Raw genomic sequence first — 15,137 nt, 5'->3', positions numbered from 1 at the left:
TTTACATGCTGATAAAACTGTGAAAAATTAAAATCCAGCACACACCACTTGGAGTGCTCCATCACAAAGTGCACTTTTTGAAACAAAACAAAACAAAAAAAAAATCACTTCCAAGAAGTTAAAAATTGATTTTTGTATGGAAGCAGCTGCCCACCTCCATCTCATGAAGGGAAATTTGGGGTCTGGCCTTTTCCCAGCTGGAATTCCCTTGCTCTGAAGGAATTACTTGGAAAAAGGTGAAGTTTCATTGTCAGATCTGCTCATTCTGTATTTTGTTTTTCCCTGAAAGTGCAGACAGAGTGGCTTTGGGGAGGAATGAAACAACAAATTCCATTCTGGTGTGGATCCAGAGCCCCCTCTTGGCATTCCTTATCTCCCACATCCATCTCTTCCATCCCAGCAGGATTTTTAAATGTTTTTTGATGCACAAACTCTTTCTTAGAGCTGGATTTCGACCCCACCACTCCACATTTTATCCCCTTTATTGCTGAATCATTGCAGTGCCAGCGTGGGTCACACTCTGGGTGGAGAGCTGATGGTTTTCCCTCTAAATCCATAAAAACAAAGGGGAAAAAAAAAAGGAAAATCAACTGGAATTGTTCTCAGTGAAGTCCCAGCCCACGAGGAGCTTTGTGATTGTTCATGGTGGGAACTGAAATGGGTTTAATCAGCAAAGTCCTTCCTTCACCCCTGGGACAGGGGCAGTGGGAGGGATCCCAGCTCTGCTGAGGGAATTTGGGAATTCTTGGCTGCTCTTTCTGCCTCCAGACAGAGCAGGGAGCTCAGGACAGCAGGGAGGGGTCACCTGGAGGAAACCTGAGCTCCACAAACACCTGGAGGGCTCCTCCTGCCTCCAATTTTACAGAATTCCTGGTAAAATCCCATTGGTTTGGCTTGGAAAGGACCTTAAACCCCATCCCAGCCCCTTCCAACTTGGAATATTTTGTCAATAATTGGTTTCTAATGAGCTTGCTTGGTGTTTTTTTTAAGATGGAATGTGGAATTATTTATTTTCATTTCCATCTTCAGCCTCTGGGCTGGTGCTGTGGGTGCAGCGCTCTGCTGTCCATCCATGGCTGGAGCGTGTGAGGAGAGCATCTCAAATGAGAATTAAGGTTAAAAAGTGCTTTTGGTGCTTCCTTGGAGCGCCCAGGGGAAGAAGGGTCTCGCCCAGAGTGGTTTTGTTCACTGAAAGGAGGAGAGAAGCAGCTTGGTGTGTCCAGAGGAGCCATCCTCACCCTCAGGAGAAATCCTGCTCCAGAATCCTCCTCGGAAAGATGAAACTGCAGGGAACTCTTCATCTGGAGAATGAAAGGGGTGAGGAAGTGAAGAAATGGGCAGGGAATTCTTCATCTGCAGGTGTTGGGGAGAGGTTTTACCTGATCATGGAATCAGGGAATGCTGGAATGATTTGGAGGGAACTAAAATCCCATCCCATGCCAGCCTGCCGTGGCAGGGACACCTCCACTGTCCCAGCCTGGCCTGGGACACTGCCAGGGACCCAGCCTGAGGCCATGCAAGCTGGCTCTGCCTCTGAAATCAGGAATTTCCAAAAAAACCAACCAGCCAGCCAGTTGTTCCTTCATTTCTTCCCCCCTCCTTTGCTGACAGAATCCTCACGAGTGCCAGCCCCGAATTCCGAGAGTGCCAGTCCCAGCTGCATCTCTGGGCTCCAGCAGCCAGCCCTGTGTCCTGCCCGCTCCACGGGGCCATTCCAGGCTGGAATGCTGCTGGAGGAGCTTCTCCCTCCTCCTGGGGAACCTCCCAACATCTCAGCAGCTCCTGGGAGGCCACAGGGATTGTCCAGCGGCGCACGGAGACCCAGACACGGCCCGGAGAACTCCCCTGTGCTGGGAGACTCCTTCCAAAGCCCCTGTGAGGTGTGTGTCCTCAGGAGAGGGGTCTGTGGGATCCCCTCAGAGTGCCTCGTGCTCCTGGATGGGATAAATTGGGAAAAAAACGGGAAAAAACCATGGAAGAACCGTGGGATTTCCTGCCGGGAATGAGTTCCGTGGGAACGGGCGGCGGTGGGAGCTGGCAGTGCTGCCCGGGCTGTGGGCACTTGGAATCTTCTGGAAGAAACCCACACCGGCTGGAAAAAGGAGGGGAAAGCTCTTCCCATTGCCTGTGGTGGTTATTCCCGGGGGTGGCAGCCTGGGGGTGCTCCGTGCTGGCCAGCAGCGAGTGAAGGGAAGGTTCAGCATTGAAACCAAAAATAAAATTCTCTTCCTGGGCTGGAGATTCATGGACTGGAGGATGCTCTTGACTTACTCCAAGGATACACAGTGAGTATCTGCAGGGTGCAATGTTCTCCACAGACCATTCCCTGAACACACCAGAATCCCTCCTGTAAAGTGCCGCTCTTGCTTCGTTTTCTGGGGGAGGCTGTTTGGTTTTTGTTCTTCTTTTTTTTTTAAAAAGAAAAAAAGAAAAAAGGAACGTGATTCCCAAGAGTTTGAAGGACTTTGCATCTTGGAGGCAGAGGAGGCAAGCTCCAGGATTGACAGGACTTTTAAGAAGGTGGTGGCAAGCTCTTGTCCCCAGAGGTGGTTGAGGTGGGTGACTGCCAGGCTGCTCCTTCTCGACTCCATTCCTCCGGGCTGCTCCCACTCAGGACATGCTGGGCAGAAAAAAGAGACAGGAGGGATTTTCAGGCAGCAAACTGAGTAAAAAATGTGATTATTGCCATCACATTAAAAAAAAATATGAGTGAATTTGGGTGAAATGGTTCACAGAAGTGTTGGGGACACTGATGGTGCCAGCCATGGGTGTCACGGGCAGAGGGGACAATGTGACACCAGGCTGGGGGATCCTGGGCCTGAGCCAGGCTTGGCTTTGCTGCTCATGGGTGACAAATAGCACAGGATGGGTCCCAGCCCCACAAAGAGCTCAAACCTGGTCTCCTGATCCTCTGCTGGGGGCACGGGCCTGCTGCAAAGGGAGGACAAAATAATAAATCTCCAGCAGGTAATAAATAATAAATAATAAATCTCCAGCACAAACCGATCCCCCCCTCTGCCCTGAGCTCCTGGCCATTCCTTGGAATATTTCAGCCTCATCCAGGGGATCTTTCCCTGCTCCTTCTCAGGAATTCGAAGAAGAAGAGAGGCTGTATCCCTCTGCTCAGGGCCAGAGCCAGGCCACGTTCTCCTGGTGAAGGATTTCATTGTCCAAACCCCTCCAGAATTTCCCTTCCCTACAGTTCCAGCCTTTATCAGCTCCTGAACCCTCTGGGAATGTTCTGGTGGATCCCAGAGGGGCTCCCAAGCTGTGGGGCTGTTCTCATGCACAAAGACTCTTCAAGGGAAGGATAAATCAGAGGGAAGGGCAAATCAAAGGGAAGGATAAATCAGAGGGAAGGATAAATCAGAGGGAAGGATAAATCAGAGGAAAGGGCAAATCAGAGTCCTTACCTTTCCCTCTCAGCCATGTCTTGTTTCTCCTCTGCCCTGTAAACACAAATCCCATTGGGAATCCATCCCCCCGGGGGAAGGAGGGAGACCCCAACCCCTTCCTGGGGTGATGGCTGGGCCCTGGAGAGGAGCCACTCTCCATCCCTCCCCAAATTCATCTCACCTTTCTTTTCTGGCCTTGATCCTCTCTTCTTCATATCTGCAACAAAGACAAAGCATCCTTTAACCCCTGCTGTTCCCTTTTAGCCCCATTTGGTGTTTGCTGAGCGTGGCAGAAGCTCTGAGCTGCCACAGCCTGAGGTGTCACCGACATGTTTTATGAAAAATCCTTTCCTTAGGATGTTTCCTCCTGAGAAGCTGAAAAGCTTCAAGAACAAAATGCAAACTATGATTGTTGCTGCTGTGGGATGCAGCAGGTGGAGCTGGGACTGGTCTCATGTGGTTGTTTCTAATTAATGGCCAATCACAGTCTGGCTGTCCAGACTGGACAGAGACAAACCTTCGTTATTCATTCTTTTTCTATTCTTAGCCAGCCTTCTGATGAAACCCTTTCTTCTGATGAAATCCTTTCTTCTATTCTTTTAGTATAGTTTTTAACATAATATATATAAAAATGTATTTGTATATTTATATACTTATATATTTATATATTTATATAAAATATATAAAATATAAAAATATAAATAGATATAGATATAGATATAGATATAGATATAGATATAGATATAGATATAGATATAGATATAGATATAGATATAGATATAGATATAGATGTAGATATAGATGTAGATGTAGATATAGATATGATATGATATAAAATATTAAATCAAGCCCTCTGAACATGAAGGCAGCTTTCTCATCTCTTCCCTCATCCTGGGACCCCTGCAATCCCCGTCCCACCTGAGGCTCCTCCTGGCTGGGCCCAGGTTTGCCCAGGCTCTGCCCTCCCAGCCCGGGGGTTTGGAGCTGCCCCTGCCCCGGGTCCCTCTGGCACTCACTGCAGGACGCAGTCTGGGATCTGCACGTGCTCCATGGGGATGAGCTGCTCCAGCTCCTCCAGGCTGTGCACGTACTGGATCTTACTGATGAACTTCACACTGGCAGAGAGAGAGGCAGAGAGAGGCAGTGCCACCCCTGTGGCTCCCAAAAACACCTCTGGGGGTGTCACTGGGGGAGTCTGAGGGATGTAGGATGAGGGACAGCTTCACCCTGGTCACCCCTGGCTAAGGGTGAGCTTAAAACCTGATTTGTGAGATGAAACCTCAGGGAACGGCTGGGGCTGTGCCAGGGGGTGGGATGGGGATCAGGGGAAGGTTCAGGGGATCAGGGGAAGGTTCTGGAATTTGGGATGGGGATCAGGGGAAGGTTCAGGGGATCAGGGGAAGGTTCAGGGGATCAGGGGAAGGTTCTGGAATTTGGGATGGGGATCAGGGAAAGGTTCAGGGGATCAGGGGAAGGTTCAGGGGATCAGGGAAAGGTTCAGGGGTTTGGGATGAGGATCAGGGAAAGGTTCAGGGGATCAGGGAAAGGTTCAGGGGTTTGGGATGGGGGTCAGGGAAAGGTTCTTTCCCCAGAGGGTGCTGGGCAGTGCCCAGGGAATGGTCCCAGCCCCAGCCCTGCCAGAGCTCCAGGAGCCCTTGGGCACCCCTCTGGGATTGCTGGGGTTGCTGGGTGCCTGTGCAGGGCCAGGGGCCGGGCTGGGTGATCCCTGTGGATCCCTCCCAACGGAGGGTGTCCCATCACTCTGTGATTCCAAACCTCCCCCCAAAGCTGCTGGGCTGGGGCTGCTGTGCTCACCTGATGAAGGGTCTGGAGATGGCCAGAACGGTCCGGATGAACCACGAGGGGTGCACGATGATCAGGGCCTTGAGGTTCTTCCTCAGCCTGGGGACAGGTCAGGGGACAGAGTCACATTCCAGACATTTCCTGAGCTGCCCTGTGCTGTGCTGGGCTCTGGCAGGTGCTGCCCAGCCCCAGCTGGGTCTGTCCAGGTCAAACCCCTTGGGGAGCCCATCCCTGCTCTGCTCAGCTCTCTGGAAACACCATCAGAAATCAAAATGTTCCTGGACAGGGCTTGGAGCAGCCTGGGGTGGTGGAAGGGATCCCTGCCCAGGGGGAATGCACTGAGGGGATTTTTGAGGTCCATTCCAGCAGCTGGCAGGTGTAAGGAATGTGGGACTGCCTCGGACTCGTTCCTGTTAAAGAACAGCACCTGATTTTCCTCTGGAGAGGCCCCAGCAGCAGGGTTCTTGTCACAGACATGGTTTATGAAAAATCCTTTCCTTAGGATGTTTCCTCCTGAGAAGCTGAGAGGCCTCAGGAACAAAATGCAAACAAGGATTGTCTGCTGCTGTGGGATGCAGCAGGTGGAGCTGGGACTGGTCTCATGTGGTTGTTTCTAATTAATGGCCAAGAACAGCCCAGCTGTCCAAACTGGACAGAGACAAACCTTTGTTATTCATTCCTTGTCTATTCTCAGCCAGCCTTGTGAAGAAATCCTTCCTTCTATTCTTTTAGTGTAGTTTTAATAGAAATAATAATAATATATTATTTATATTTTATATTTTAATTTTTATTACTTTATTATTATATATTATTATATATTATTATTTATATTTTATAATTTAATATAATAATATATTATTTATATTCTATATTTCATATTTCATATTTCATAATTCATATTTTATATTTTTATTTTATTATATATTCTTATTTATATTTTATAATTTAATATATTATTATATATTATTTATATTTAATATAAATAATAATATAAATAAAATAATAAAATAATAAAATAATAAAATAATAAAATAATAAAATAATAAAATAATAAAATAATAAATCAAGCCTTCTGAACACGGAGTCAAGTTTCTCATCTCCTCCCTCATCCTGGGACCCCTGTAATCACCCCCACAGGTTCTCACCTTCTGTCAATCATCTGGTAGCATTTCTTGAGCCAGCCCAGGCCGGGCATCCTCCTGCGGGGCGTGGCCCCGTTCAGGTACACGATCATGTAATCCTCAGCCACCAGCAGCTCCAGGCTGCTGATCACATACCTGCCAGGGGGACAAAGGGAACCCAAATGAGACTCCAGAAACATCCTCTAGATCCCTTCAGGTGCTCTGTGCCCCCCTGGAACAGCTCCAGGGCCTCTCTTGGCAGGGCTGGGAAGAGCTTTGCTCTCTGTCCCTCAGGGCTCAGCAGGGAGGATCCCAGCCACACTCCAGCCTGGCTGTCAGTCCATCCTGGCCAGAACCCACTGCAATATTTGCATGTTGGCCTGGCTGGACTCAGAACTGGGGCCAGCGTCCCCCCAGTGCCACCAGCTGCAGGCAGGGCTGGGCTTGCATCCAGCTGAGGCTCCAGGGAAGCTGCTGTGTGCTCTCCTCTGCAAACCCAGCGCACCAGGAATATTTCTGTGTCTGCTCTGGGCTGCCCTGACACCCAGGGCAGCTCTGACTTTGACCTTCATCCATGGAGAAAGTTTCCTAAATTTCGAGACAGAACCCACAAAAGTGTGCAATGGATTACAGAGAGCAGTGCAGGTGTGCCACTGGGTGAGAAATTGAGGTTTTGGGGTTTTTAGTGTGTCCTGGATGGGAGCAGGATGGAGGGCACAAGGTGTCATCCTGGGCTTCTTCTTCATGCTTCTTCTCCTTGGGTTTGGGTGGCATTTTGTAATTGGGCAGGAAAGTCCCCAGTGCAGCTCTGTGGGATCAGTTATTGGGTTCAAAGGGAAAATAATCCAGGTGTCAGTTCTTAATTGGACAGTTTAGCCTTAAAAGACCTTGTTCCAAGAGATTCATGGCCATTTTGTGCCTTCTAATAATGAAAAGCTGCCCAACTCCCAGCAGTGAGATGTTTCACTGATAAATAACAAACACCTGAGTCTGAACACGAATTGCTGTCTCGAGTTCCTTCAATCCCGCCCCAGAAAACCCCACAAGTGGTACCCCCAGAGTTCCCCCAGCCAGCTGTCCCTGGCAGGGCACTCACAGGAAGAGGTTTTCCATGATGTAGTGATAATCAGCCAGGTTGCTGTCCGGGAGGTAGCAGGCAGCGAAGACGATGATGGCGTTGAGACCTTCCCCGTAGTACCCTGCCCAAAAACCACCAAAGTGACACTTTCTGGGGGAAAATGGGACAGCTGAGGGGAAAACAGCACTGACATTTGGCCCTGGGGGGGTTTTTGTGTCTCTGCTCAGCTCCAGGTGAGCGTTTCTCTCTTCAGAGCCCTTGCGCTGTGAGATTTCCTCCTGGGTTTGGCTCTAATGTGGGTTTGGGGTTCAGGGGAGGGATTTGGGGGGTTTTAAAGCTGGGCTGTTCCTTGGCCTTGCTTGGGTTTTGGAAACAAACCTGACTGACCCCTAGAGCACCTCAGGGACTGGCACAGTCCCTCCAGACAGAAATTCTACAATCACTAAATATTTTCAGCACCCCCTGAGCACTTTGGTGCTTCTCTCCTAAAAAACCCCAAAGATTTTCCCCCCCAGCAGGGTCCAGGGGGGACAGAGCCATCATGCCTCGGGCTCACCTCCATGTGTCACCACTCTCATGTAGGGTTTGATCATCTGCAGGTCGATCCTGTGCTCCTGCTCGCCGATGATGACGGTCCTCCAGAGGCGCCCGTTGGTGGCACTGCCGTCCTCGGCGCCCCCGTCCCCAAACAGGTCTGCGCTGTCCCCAGGCATGTTCTTGGCCGTGGCCACGGGGGTGTCATCTGGGAAAGGGACAAAGGGTTCTTGCCTTGAGGAGAATTTGGGAAGAGCTTTGGGAATACCGGTGTCGTGGGTGTTCCCAAAATTTCCCACAAAATTCCTGTCCTCGTCAGCCTGGGACACTCGGGGACGATGTCCTGATGGGGTTTCACCTCCAGCCTTGATCTGGGCCAATTTATTCATCAATTTTCTTTTGCTGACACAGAAAAATAGTTGTAATAACTTTGAAAAATGATGTTGTATGAATTTGCCTAACCATTCACGAAAAGTGACCCTACAGGTTTTAATCTCGCTCTGTTGCCCAAATATTACAAAAATAACTTTAAAATCTCCCTCTGCTTATCAGTCCTCAGCTGCTGGTGGTGAATTGGGCCAAAAACCTTTAAAATGAGGCTAAAAACCACCCCAGCCCCTGGAAATGTTCACCCCAAACCAGCCTTTACCTTCCCATTCCAGCTCATTCCCGTTGCCCAGGAACTCGAGGGAATCTGTCTCGTCAGGAGTTTCAATGTCATCCACATTAATGTCCAGGTCATCTGGGGTGTCCAGGAAGTCATCAGAGAGGATGGAGCCCTCACTCTGGTCCAGGGAAATGTTGATTTCAGGTGCCACCAGGGTCTTCCTCTTCCGATGGGCCCCGTTAAAGTTCAAAGTGTTGGGGGGAGCTGGAGTTGAAAGGAAAATGCAACTGGCAGGGTGTGTGGGGTCTGGACAGTGTTGTTAAAAAACCTTAGGTTTGAGGTTTTAGTGTGTGGTAATACATAGAAGCCAAGACAGAAAATTTTGGGTGCAGGTTAGTTGTCTGTTTTACACCTCCTTCAGTTTTCTCTAATTAGGTAAAAGATGTCTGCATTGTTTTGAGTAATCATAATTGAACTAGAAGTATAAATAATACAGATATCAACTGTTTATTGAATAATGAAGACTTAACTAGCCTTGAATAAACACCATTTTAGCTCACTTTCTGACTTGGTAGAGAGAGCTCCCATCTTGTAAGTTGGTGATAAACAAAGATAATAAACTCAAAAATGAGACTTCAACGTCTGCTGAGTTTTATTCCCCCTGGCCTTAGAACAAGAAGGAGCCTGGCATTCCAACACAGCTCAGAGCATCCTCATGGACAATTCCTGCTGGAAGAGGGATCTGGAACCCTCAGGGTGGTGGGAGGCACTGGGGTGGAAGTGCACACACCCCTGAGATCCCAATTTCCTCCCCCAGCTTCCTGGGACAGATGAACAACTTCAAATCCCTGCTGGTTTCCTCTCCCACCTGAGAATTTTTCTTTTTTTTTTTTTTTTTTGTGGAGAATCCAAGGTTTTCTCCCAGCTCCTCTGGGCTTGGAGCAGTTGGTACTTACAGGACGTGGTCTCGTCTTCCGTGGGGCTTCCCAGGGACTCCATCCCTGTCTCTTCTGGGAGAGGCCTGCAGGACAGCAGGGGCAAAAACACAGCAGAGAGCAGGGGAAAATCACCCTGAGGGCATGGAGGCGGCAGGGGAAAAAACACAACCCCACCTGTGCTCGGCCCTTCCCCTTTTCTCACCCTGAGCTCATCCTCAGCCCAGGATCTGGGCTTCCCTCCCGGCTCTGCAATCCCCACCAGCCTCCAGACTATCCCAAGGGATGAAAAATCCAGCCAGGGGACAAATCCTGGCCCCAGATGGCCTTGGCAGCATTCTGCTCCTCTGCATTATCTCATTTTTTCTCTGCAGGAGCTCTGAGGGGCAGAGCCAGGCCCTGGGGCTCCTCCTTGGGGCACCCCCAGTGCCCAGGGCTGTGTCCCCATCCCTGGCAGAGCCCTGGGATGGCCACAGCCCACAGGGAGGGATGCTTCCACCCCAATCCCTCACAGCTTTACCCACAACCTCCCCAGCTCCACAGCTTCTCCTTGGTGCTGGCTCTGCTTGGGACCCCTGACCCCAAATTGTCACCTCAGCCCCCCCGGGTGACTCCCAGCCCCTGCTGAGGGTTGGAATTGGGTTCAATCCATGCTGAAATCCAGGCATCAGCGTCCAGCCCCTATTTTGGGGCCACCTCTCCTTTCCTGGGGTTTGCAGCCTCTGGTGCTCAGCTCCTGCACCCTCCTGGCTCAGACCTGGGCCCCTCCAGCTGGGGGCATCAACGGATTGAAAAGTTTTCCTTGCAAAAATCAACCCCCAGGGCGTGGCTGGCACCCCTGGGCCGCTGCTGGAGCTGCTCCTGCCCCACACTGGGCTGAGAAAAGCGGGAATTCGGATCTGGACTGTGGCCAGGAACCTTTGCTGTGGCTGAGCCTCACCCTGGGCACTCCCGGGTGCTTTTCCCCTGACCTGGGGCTGGGGCTTGTTCTGTCCCCTGGAATGATCTGCGTTGGACGTTTCTTGAGCCAACCCCACCGACCCCACCGGCCCACGCTGCCAAATCTCCGTGTTAGACCCCTCCTTCCCCCTGGCCGGGGAGGAGCTTCAAAATCCTGCTGCTGGGACGGGGACAAATGCGGGAGTGTGGAGGATGAGGATGAGGATGAGGATGAGGATGAGGATGAGGATGAGGATGAGGATGAGGATGAGCCCGTGCCGAGGTCGCTGTCCAGCAGCCCCGCCACACAGGAAGGGAGGGAGGTGACCACGGGGACAGGATCCAGCCCAGCCCTGCCCGCTGCCATGACACCGGGGCCACCGGCCAAATTAAACCCTATAAAGATGTCGATTAAACCCTATAAATATGTAGATTAAGGGATAATCCCCCGCTGCTGGTCACTGCATATTTATGAGAGCTGAGCACCCGACCGAAGGCACGGGCGGGACCCGCTCCGGAGCGGGGGGAGAAACCCCCGCGCCCCCTCCAGCTGCCCCTGGCCCGCGCCCACCCGGGCCCGGCGCCGTTTGTCCCGGGAGCCGCCGCCTGGCACGGTTCGGTGACACAGCATCAGCTGGGCCCGGGAGGGGAGGGGGGAGCTGAGTACGTGCCGCTCCCGCCGGGATCCAGCTCGGGCTGGAGGTGAAGGAAAAGCCCGGCTTACCTTCCCCGAGGCCGCTGCGCTGCGATCGCTGCCTCCAGCCGCGGGGTCCTCCCGCCCCGGCGCGCTCAGACCCCCGGGCCGAATTCGGGGGGCGCAGCGGTGCTGAGAGCCGGGGTCTGCTCCGGGCCCGGCCCGGGCCAGCCCTGCCCGCGGGGACGGAGCGGGCACGGCGGGATGCGGGAGGGATGCGGGGAGGGATGCGGGGAGGGATGCGGGGAGGGATGCGGGGAGGGATGCGGGGAGGGATGCAGGAATGGATGCAAGAGGGATGCAGGAATAGATGCAGGAATGGATGCAGGAATAGATCCAGGAGGGATGCAGAAGTAGATGCAGTGATGGATGCAGGAATGGATGCAGGAATGGATGCAGGAACGGATGCAGGAATAGATGCAGGAACGGATGCAGCGATGGATGCAGGAATAGATGCAGGAACGGATGCAGCGATGGATGCAGGAGTGAGCATGCTCCCGCTCCGCGCCGCCCGCGCCTCGGTTACGGCATCCCCGCCCCGGGCCGGCTGAGCCGGGCCGGGATCAGAGGCCGGGCAGCGGCAGCAGCGCGGATCCGCCCGCTCCGCTCCCCGGCTCCTCCTCGGCCGGGCCGGAGCTGCTGCCGCGGTTCGGCTTCCCAGGAAACGCTGGGAATGTCGGCCCGGGCCCTCAAGGAGCGGCTGGGTTCTGTTTTTCCTGTTTTCCCGGCCCAGATCTCTGTCTAGGATGTGGCTTTTCCTTTTTTTTTTTTTTTTTTTTTTTCTTTTCGGGGCAAGATTGGCTAATGGCAGACAGGCAAAAATAGCTCTGCAGCAAATCAGCTGCTGGAGAGCTGCTGTCCCACATGCAGCAGCTTCTGCCCTATTATTCCAATGCTTCCAGAGGGGAAGCGGCTGGAAAAGGACAATTTATTTATTTTTATTGCCAGTCGAACCCAGCTGGCTTTCCCTCGCTTGCCTGGGGGCTGTTTGGGCTCTGTCTCGCGTCGTTCCTGCTCGAATCCCTCTGGAGGAGGCTCCTCCCAGGGCTCCGGCCTCATCCCGCCCCGCTCACATCCCTCTGCTCTTCCCGGTGCTCATTCCCAGGGCGTTTTCCCGGGTTTGGGGGTGCTGGGAGCTTTCCAGGAGAAATTTCCCTGGAAGGCTGGGCCTGGAGTTTGCTGCTGGCACGGGCAGGGTGGGACAGAGCTCCCAGGTGATGCTGCTGAGGTGTCCCAGAGCCAGACCAGCTTTGTCCCGGATTTTCTAGGGAGCTCTGGGGAAATATTTTCCTTCCTCCACCTCGATTTCCTGTCTCTATTCCCTGAGCAGCCCGGTCTGCTGGAAGGAATCCCCACCTTTGGAAGGGAGATGAGTTTTAAAGCCTCTTCCAACCCGAACCATTCCACGATTCCCATCCCTCCCTTTCTTTCCCACACTTCCCTCTCCTTTCACTCCATTAAAAACCCGGGGGCAGCCCGAGGCTGGCAGCGACCCAGCAGCTCTGAGAGCAGAGGGAATTCTCTCCCAGGGCTGGCAAGGAGGGAAGGACAAACCCCGTCCTGTGGGATGCAGCACAGAGGGGCTCACAGGGGATGCAGCTGGGGCTGCCCTGAACAGAGGCAGGCTCATCCCGGGGGAACAGGAGCCCCTTTCTCTGTGCCTGCAGCTGCAGGGGGCTGGGCCAGCCCTGAGAGCCCCCGGGCACCTGCAGCTGCACCAGGGGAGCAGCGGGACCCAGAGCCAGATCCCAGCACTGTGACATCCCCCCAGAGCCACCCCTGCTGCCCAGGCAGGGCCACCTGGGGCGGGGATGAGTCCCGGTGGGTTTGGGATGTCCCTGGAGGGAGAATCCAACCCCGCCCCAGGCGGCCTGGGAGTGGGAACGAGCTGGGAAAGGGGGTGGGAATGTGCTGGGGATTCAGAGCGGGTGGGGATGGGTTTTGGCACCTCCCTGCAGCTGCTGAGGTGGATCTGAAGGTGGAAGGCGCCGCTTTGGCACCTCCTGTCCGCCCCACAGGGCTGGCACCTGTTGGGGTGACACGAATCCTGGCACAGCAGCGCTGCTCTGTTTGGGACTCTGCGGGATTCAGAGCCTGGGAAGGAGTCCACAGATCCATAAATCCACTCCCATGTGCCTCCATCCACCCTCCATCCCTCTGTGGCCTCCTCTATCCATCCTAAACTCCCTGTGCTCCACACCCAGCTCCTTTCCCTCCTTCCCGTGCCCACGCAGGGCCGCCAAAAACATCCCCAAATTTTTGATGCGCTCGGAGCAGCTCCAAAAACTCTGACCCCCAGTTGGAGTTCAGGCTCCTGCTGCCTCTGAGGCCTCGACAGGGACCCCCCCGCTCTGATGGTGGGGAAAAAACAAAATCCTCCTGGTTTTGTTCTGGCTTTTCGGGGAACACACCTGGGGAAGTCCTCGTCCTGCCACTCCTCCTTCACATCCACGTTCTCCATCCGCAGCGTGGCCTCCGTGGTGCCCATGGCTCCCGGGAGGGGCTGGAGCCGGTGGATCCCCCCAGGAAGGGCTCAGGCTGCAGAGGGGAGGCAGAGAGGTGGGCATGGAGCAGCCCCAGCTGGGAGCAGCCCCACTGCTCGGGACAGCAGGGCGGGAGTTGGGAAAAGGCGGTGGAATTCTGCATTCTGGGCACACCTGGGGCCCGAGGGAGCAGGGCAGGGTCGGGGCTGTGGCTCTGTTTGGGCCCAGCTGCTCCCCCTGGTACCCTCAGGTTTTCCCCTCCTCGCCTCTCCTCCGAGGCCAAGCTGCTCATCAATCCCACTCTGGTGAGGAAGAGGAGAGTGGCTGGGAGGGGAGGGCAGGGTGAGCTGCCCTGGGGCTGCCCTGGGGCGTTCCCAGATTGGCATTTCCAGATTGGAATTCCCAGATTGGCATTCCTGGGATTGGCATTCCCAGATTGCCATTCCCAGTTTGGCATTCCCAGATTGCCATTCCCAGATTGGCATTCCTGGGATTGACATTCCCAGATTGGCATTCCTGGGATTGGCATTCCCAGATTGGCATTCCCAGACTGACATTCCAAATTGACATTCCCAGATTGGCATTCCCAGATTGGCATTCCCGGGATTGGCATTCCTGGGATTGACATTCCCACATTGACATTCCCAGATTGACATTCCCAGACTGGCATTCCAGATTGGCATTCCCAGATCAGCATTCTCAGGACTGACATTCCTGGGATTGGCATTCCCACATTGACATTCCCAGTTTGGCATTCCCAGATTGCCATTCCCAGTTTGCCATTCCCAGTTTGGCATTCCCAGGATTGACATTCCAGACTGACATTCCCAGATTGCCATTCCCAAACTGGCACTCCCAGATTGCCATTCCAGGATCCGCATTCCAGGATCGGCATTCCCGGGTATCCCAGCGGGCCCCGTCTGGCTCCATCCCTGCCTTTCCCTACCCCAGACACCTCCAGGCTCTGGAAAATCCCGGCTCCCCCCTCCCCACCGCCGGCAGCTGCTCCGTGCCAGCCCCGCGGGCATCATGGAGGGATGGAGGGAGAAGGGGAGGAGGAGGGATGGAGGAGGGATGGAGAAGGGAAGGAGAAGGGATGGAGAAGGGATGGAGAAAGGAAGAAGAGATGAAGGAGGGAAGGAGAAGGGATGGAGGAGGGATGGAGAGGATGGAGAAGGGAAGGAGAAAGCCCGGCTGGAGGCGGCCGCTGCCATCCATCCCCGCACTCACCGCTGCCGCTGCTCAGAGGCGAACAAAGGCGAGCCTTCCTCCCTGCCAGCTCGGCATTCCTCCTCCGGGTGGATGCGGCTCAGCAGGTGCAGCCCCCGGATGGCGGCGGGGATGAGGATGAGGATGGAGGAGCGTGAGGATGCATCCAGGTCGGCTTTCCCCGCAGCAGGCGCTGCTCTGCGGTTCAGCCGGCAAACAGGGATGGGTGCAGGGCGTTATTTGCGCTCCTCCATGGCTGCTGCTGCTCCCTCGGCCGCCTCCTCCCCTCCCCTCCGGATTTGGTGATGGTTTTTGGGATTTGGTGATGGTTTTTGGGAT

At 53.8% G+C, this 15,137-nt stretch overlaps 1 protein-coding gene across 1 annotated transcript; it reads right to left on the bottom strand.

Moving 5' to 3' along the window:
* Positions 1 to 3,409: 3,409 nt before the first annotated feature.
* ATCAY (ATCAY kinesin light chain interacting caytaxin) lies at positions 3,410 to 13,594 on the bottom strand (the record flags this gene model as incomplete). Its single annotated transcript, XM_084221077.1, has 10 exons — positions 3,410 to 3,449; positions 3,577 to 3,612; positions 4,412 to 4,510; positions 5,211 to 5,297; positions 6,344 to 6,475; positions 7,416 to 7,518; positions 7,954 to 8,139; positions 8,581 to 8,802; positions 9,495 to 9,559; positions 13,518 to 13,594. The coding sequence occupies 10 exons, from the start codon at positions 13,592 to 13,594 to the stop codon at positions 3,410 to 3,412; spliced, it is 1,047 nt and encodes a 348-aa protein (XP_084077203.1).
* Positions 13,595 to 15,137: the final 1,543 nt, after the last annotated feature.

Source organism: Fringilla coelebs (genome assembly GCF_963513975.1).
Source record: "Fringilla coelebs genome assembly, chromosome: 24".
Classification (NCBI taxonomy): Eukaryota; Metazoa; Chordata; class Aves; order Passeriformes; family Fringillidae; genus Fringilla; species Fringilla coelebs.
The sequence above is the reverse complement of the archived record's forward strand: the minus strand, read 5'-3'. Positions and strand labels throughout refer to the sequence as shown.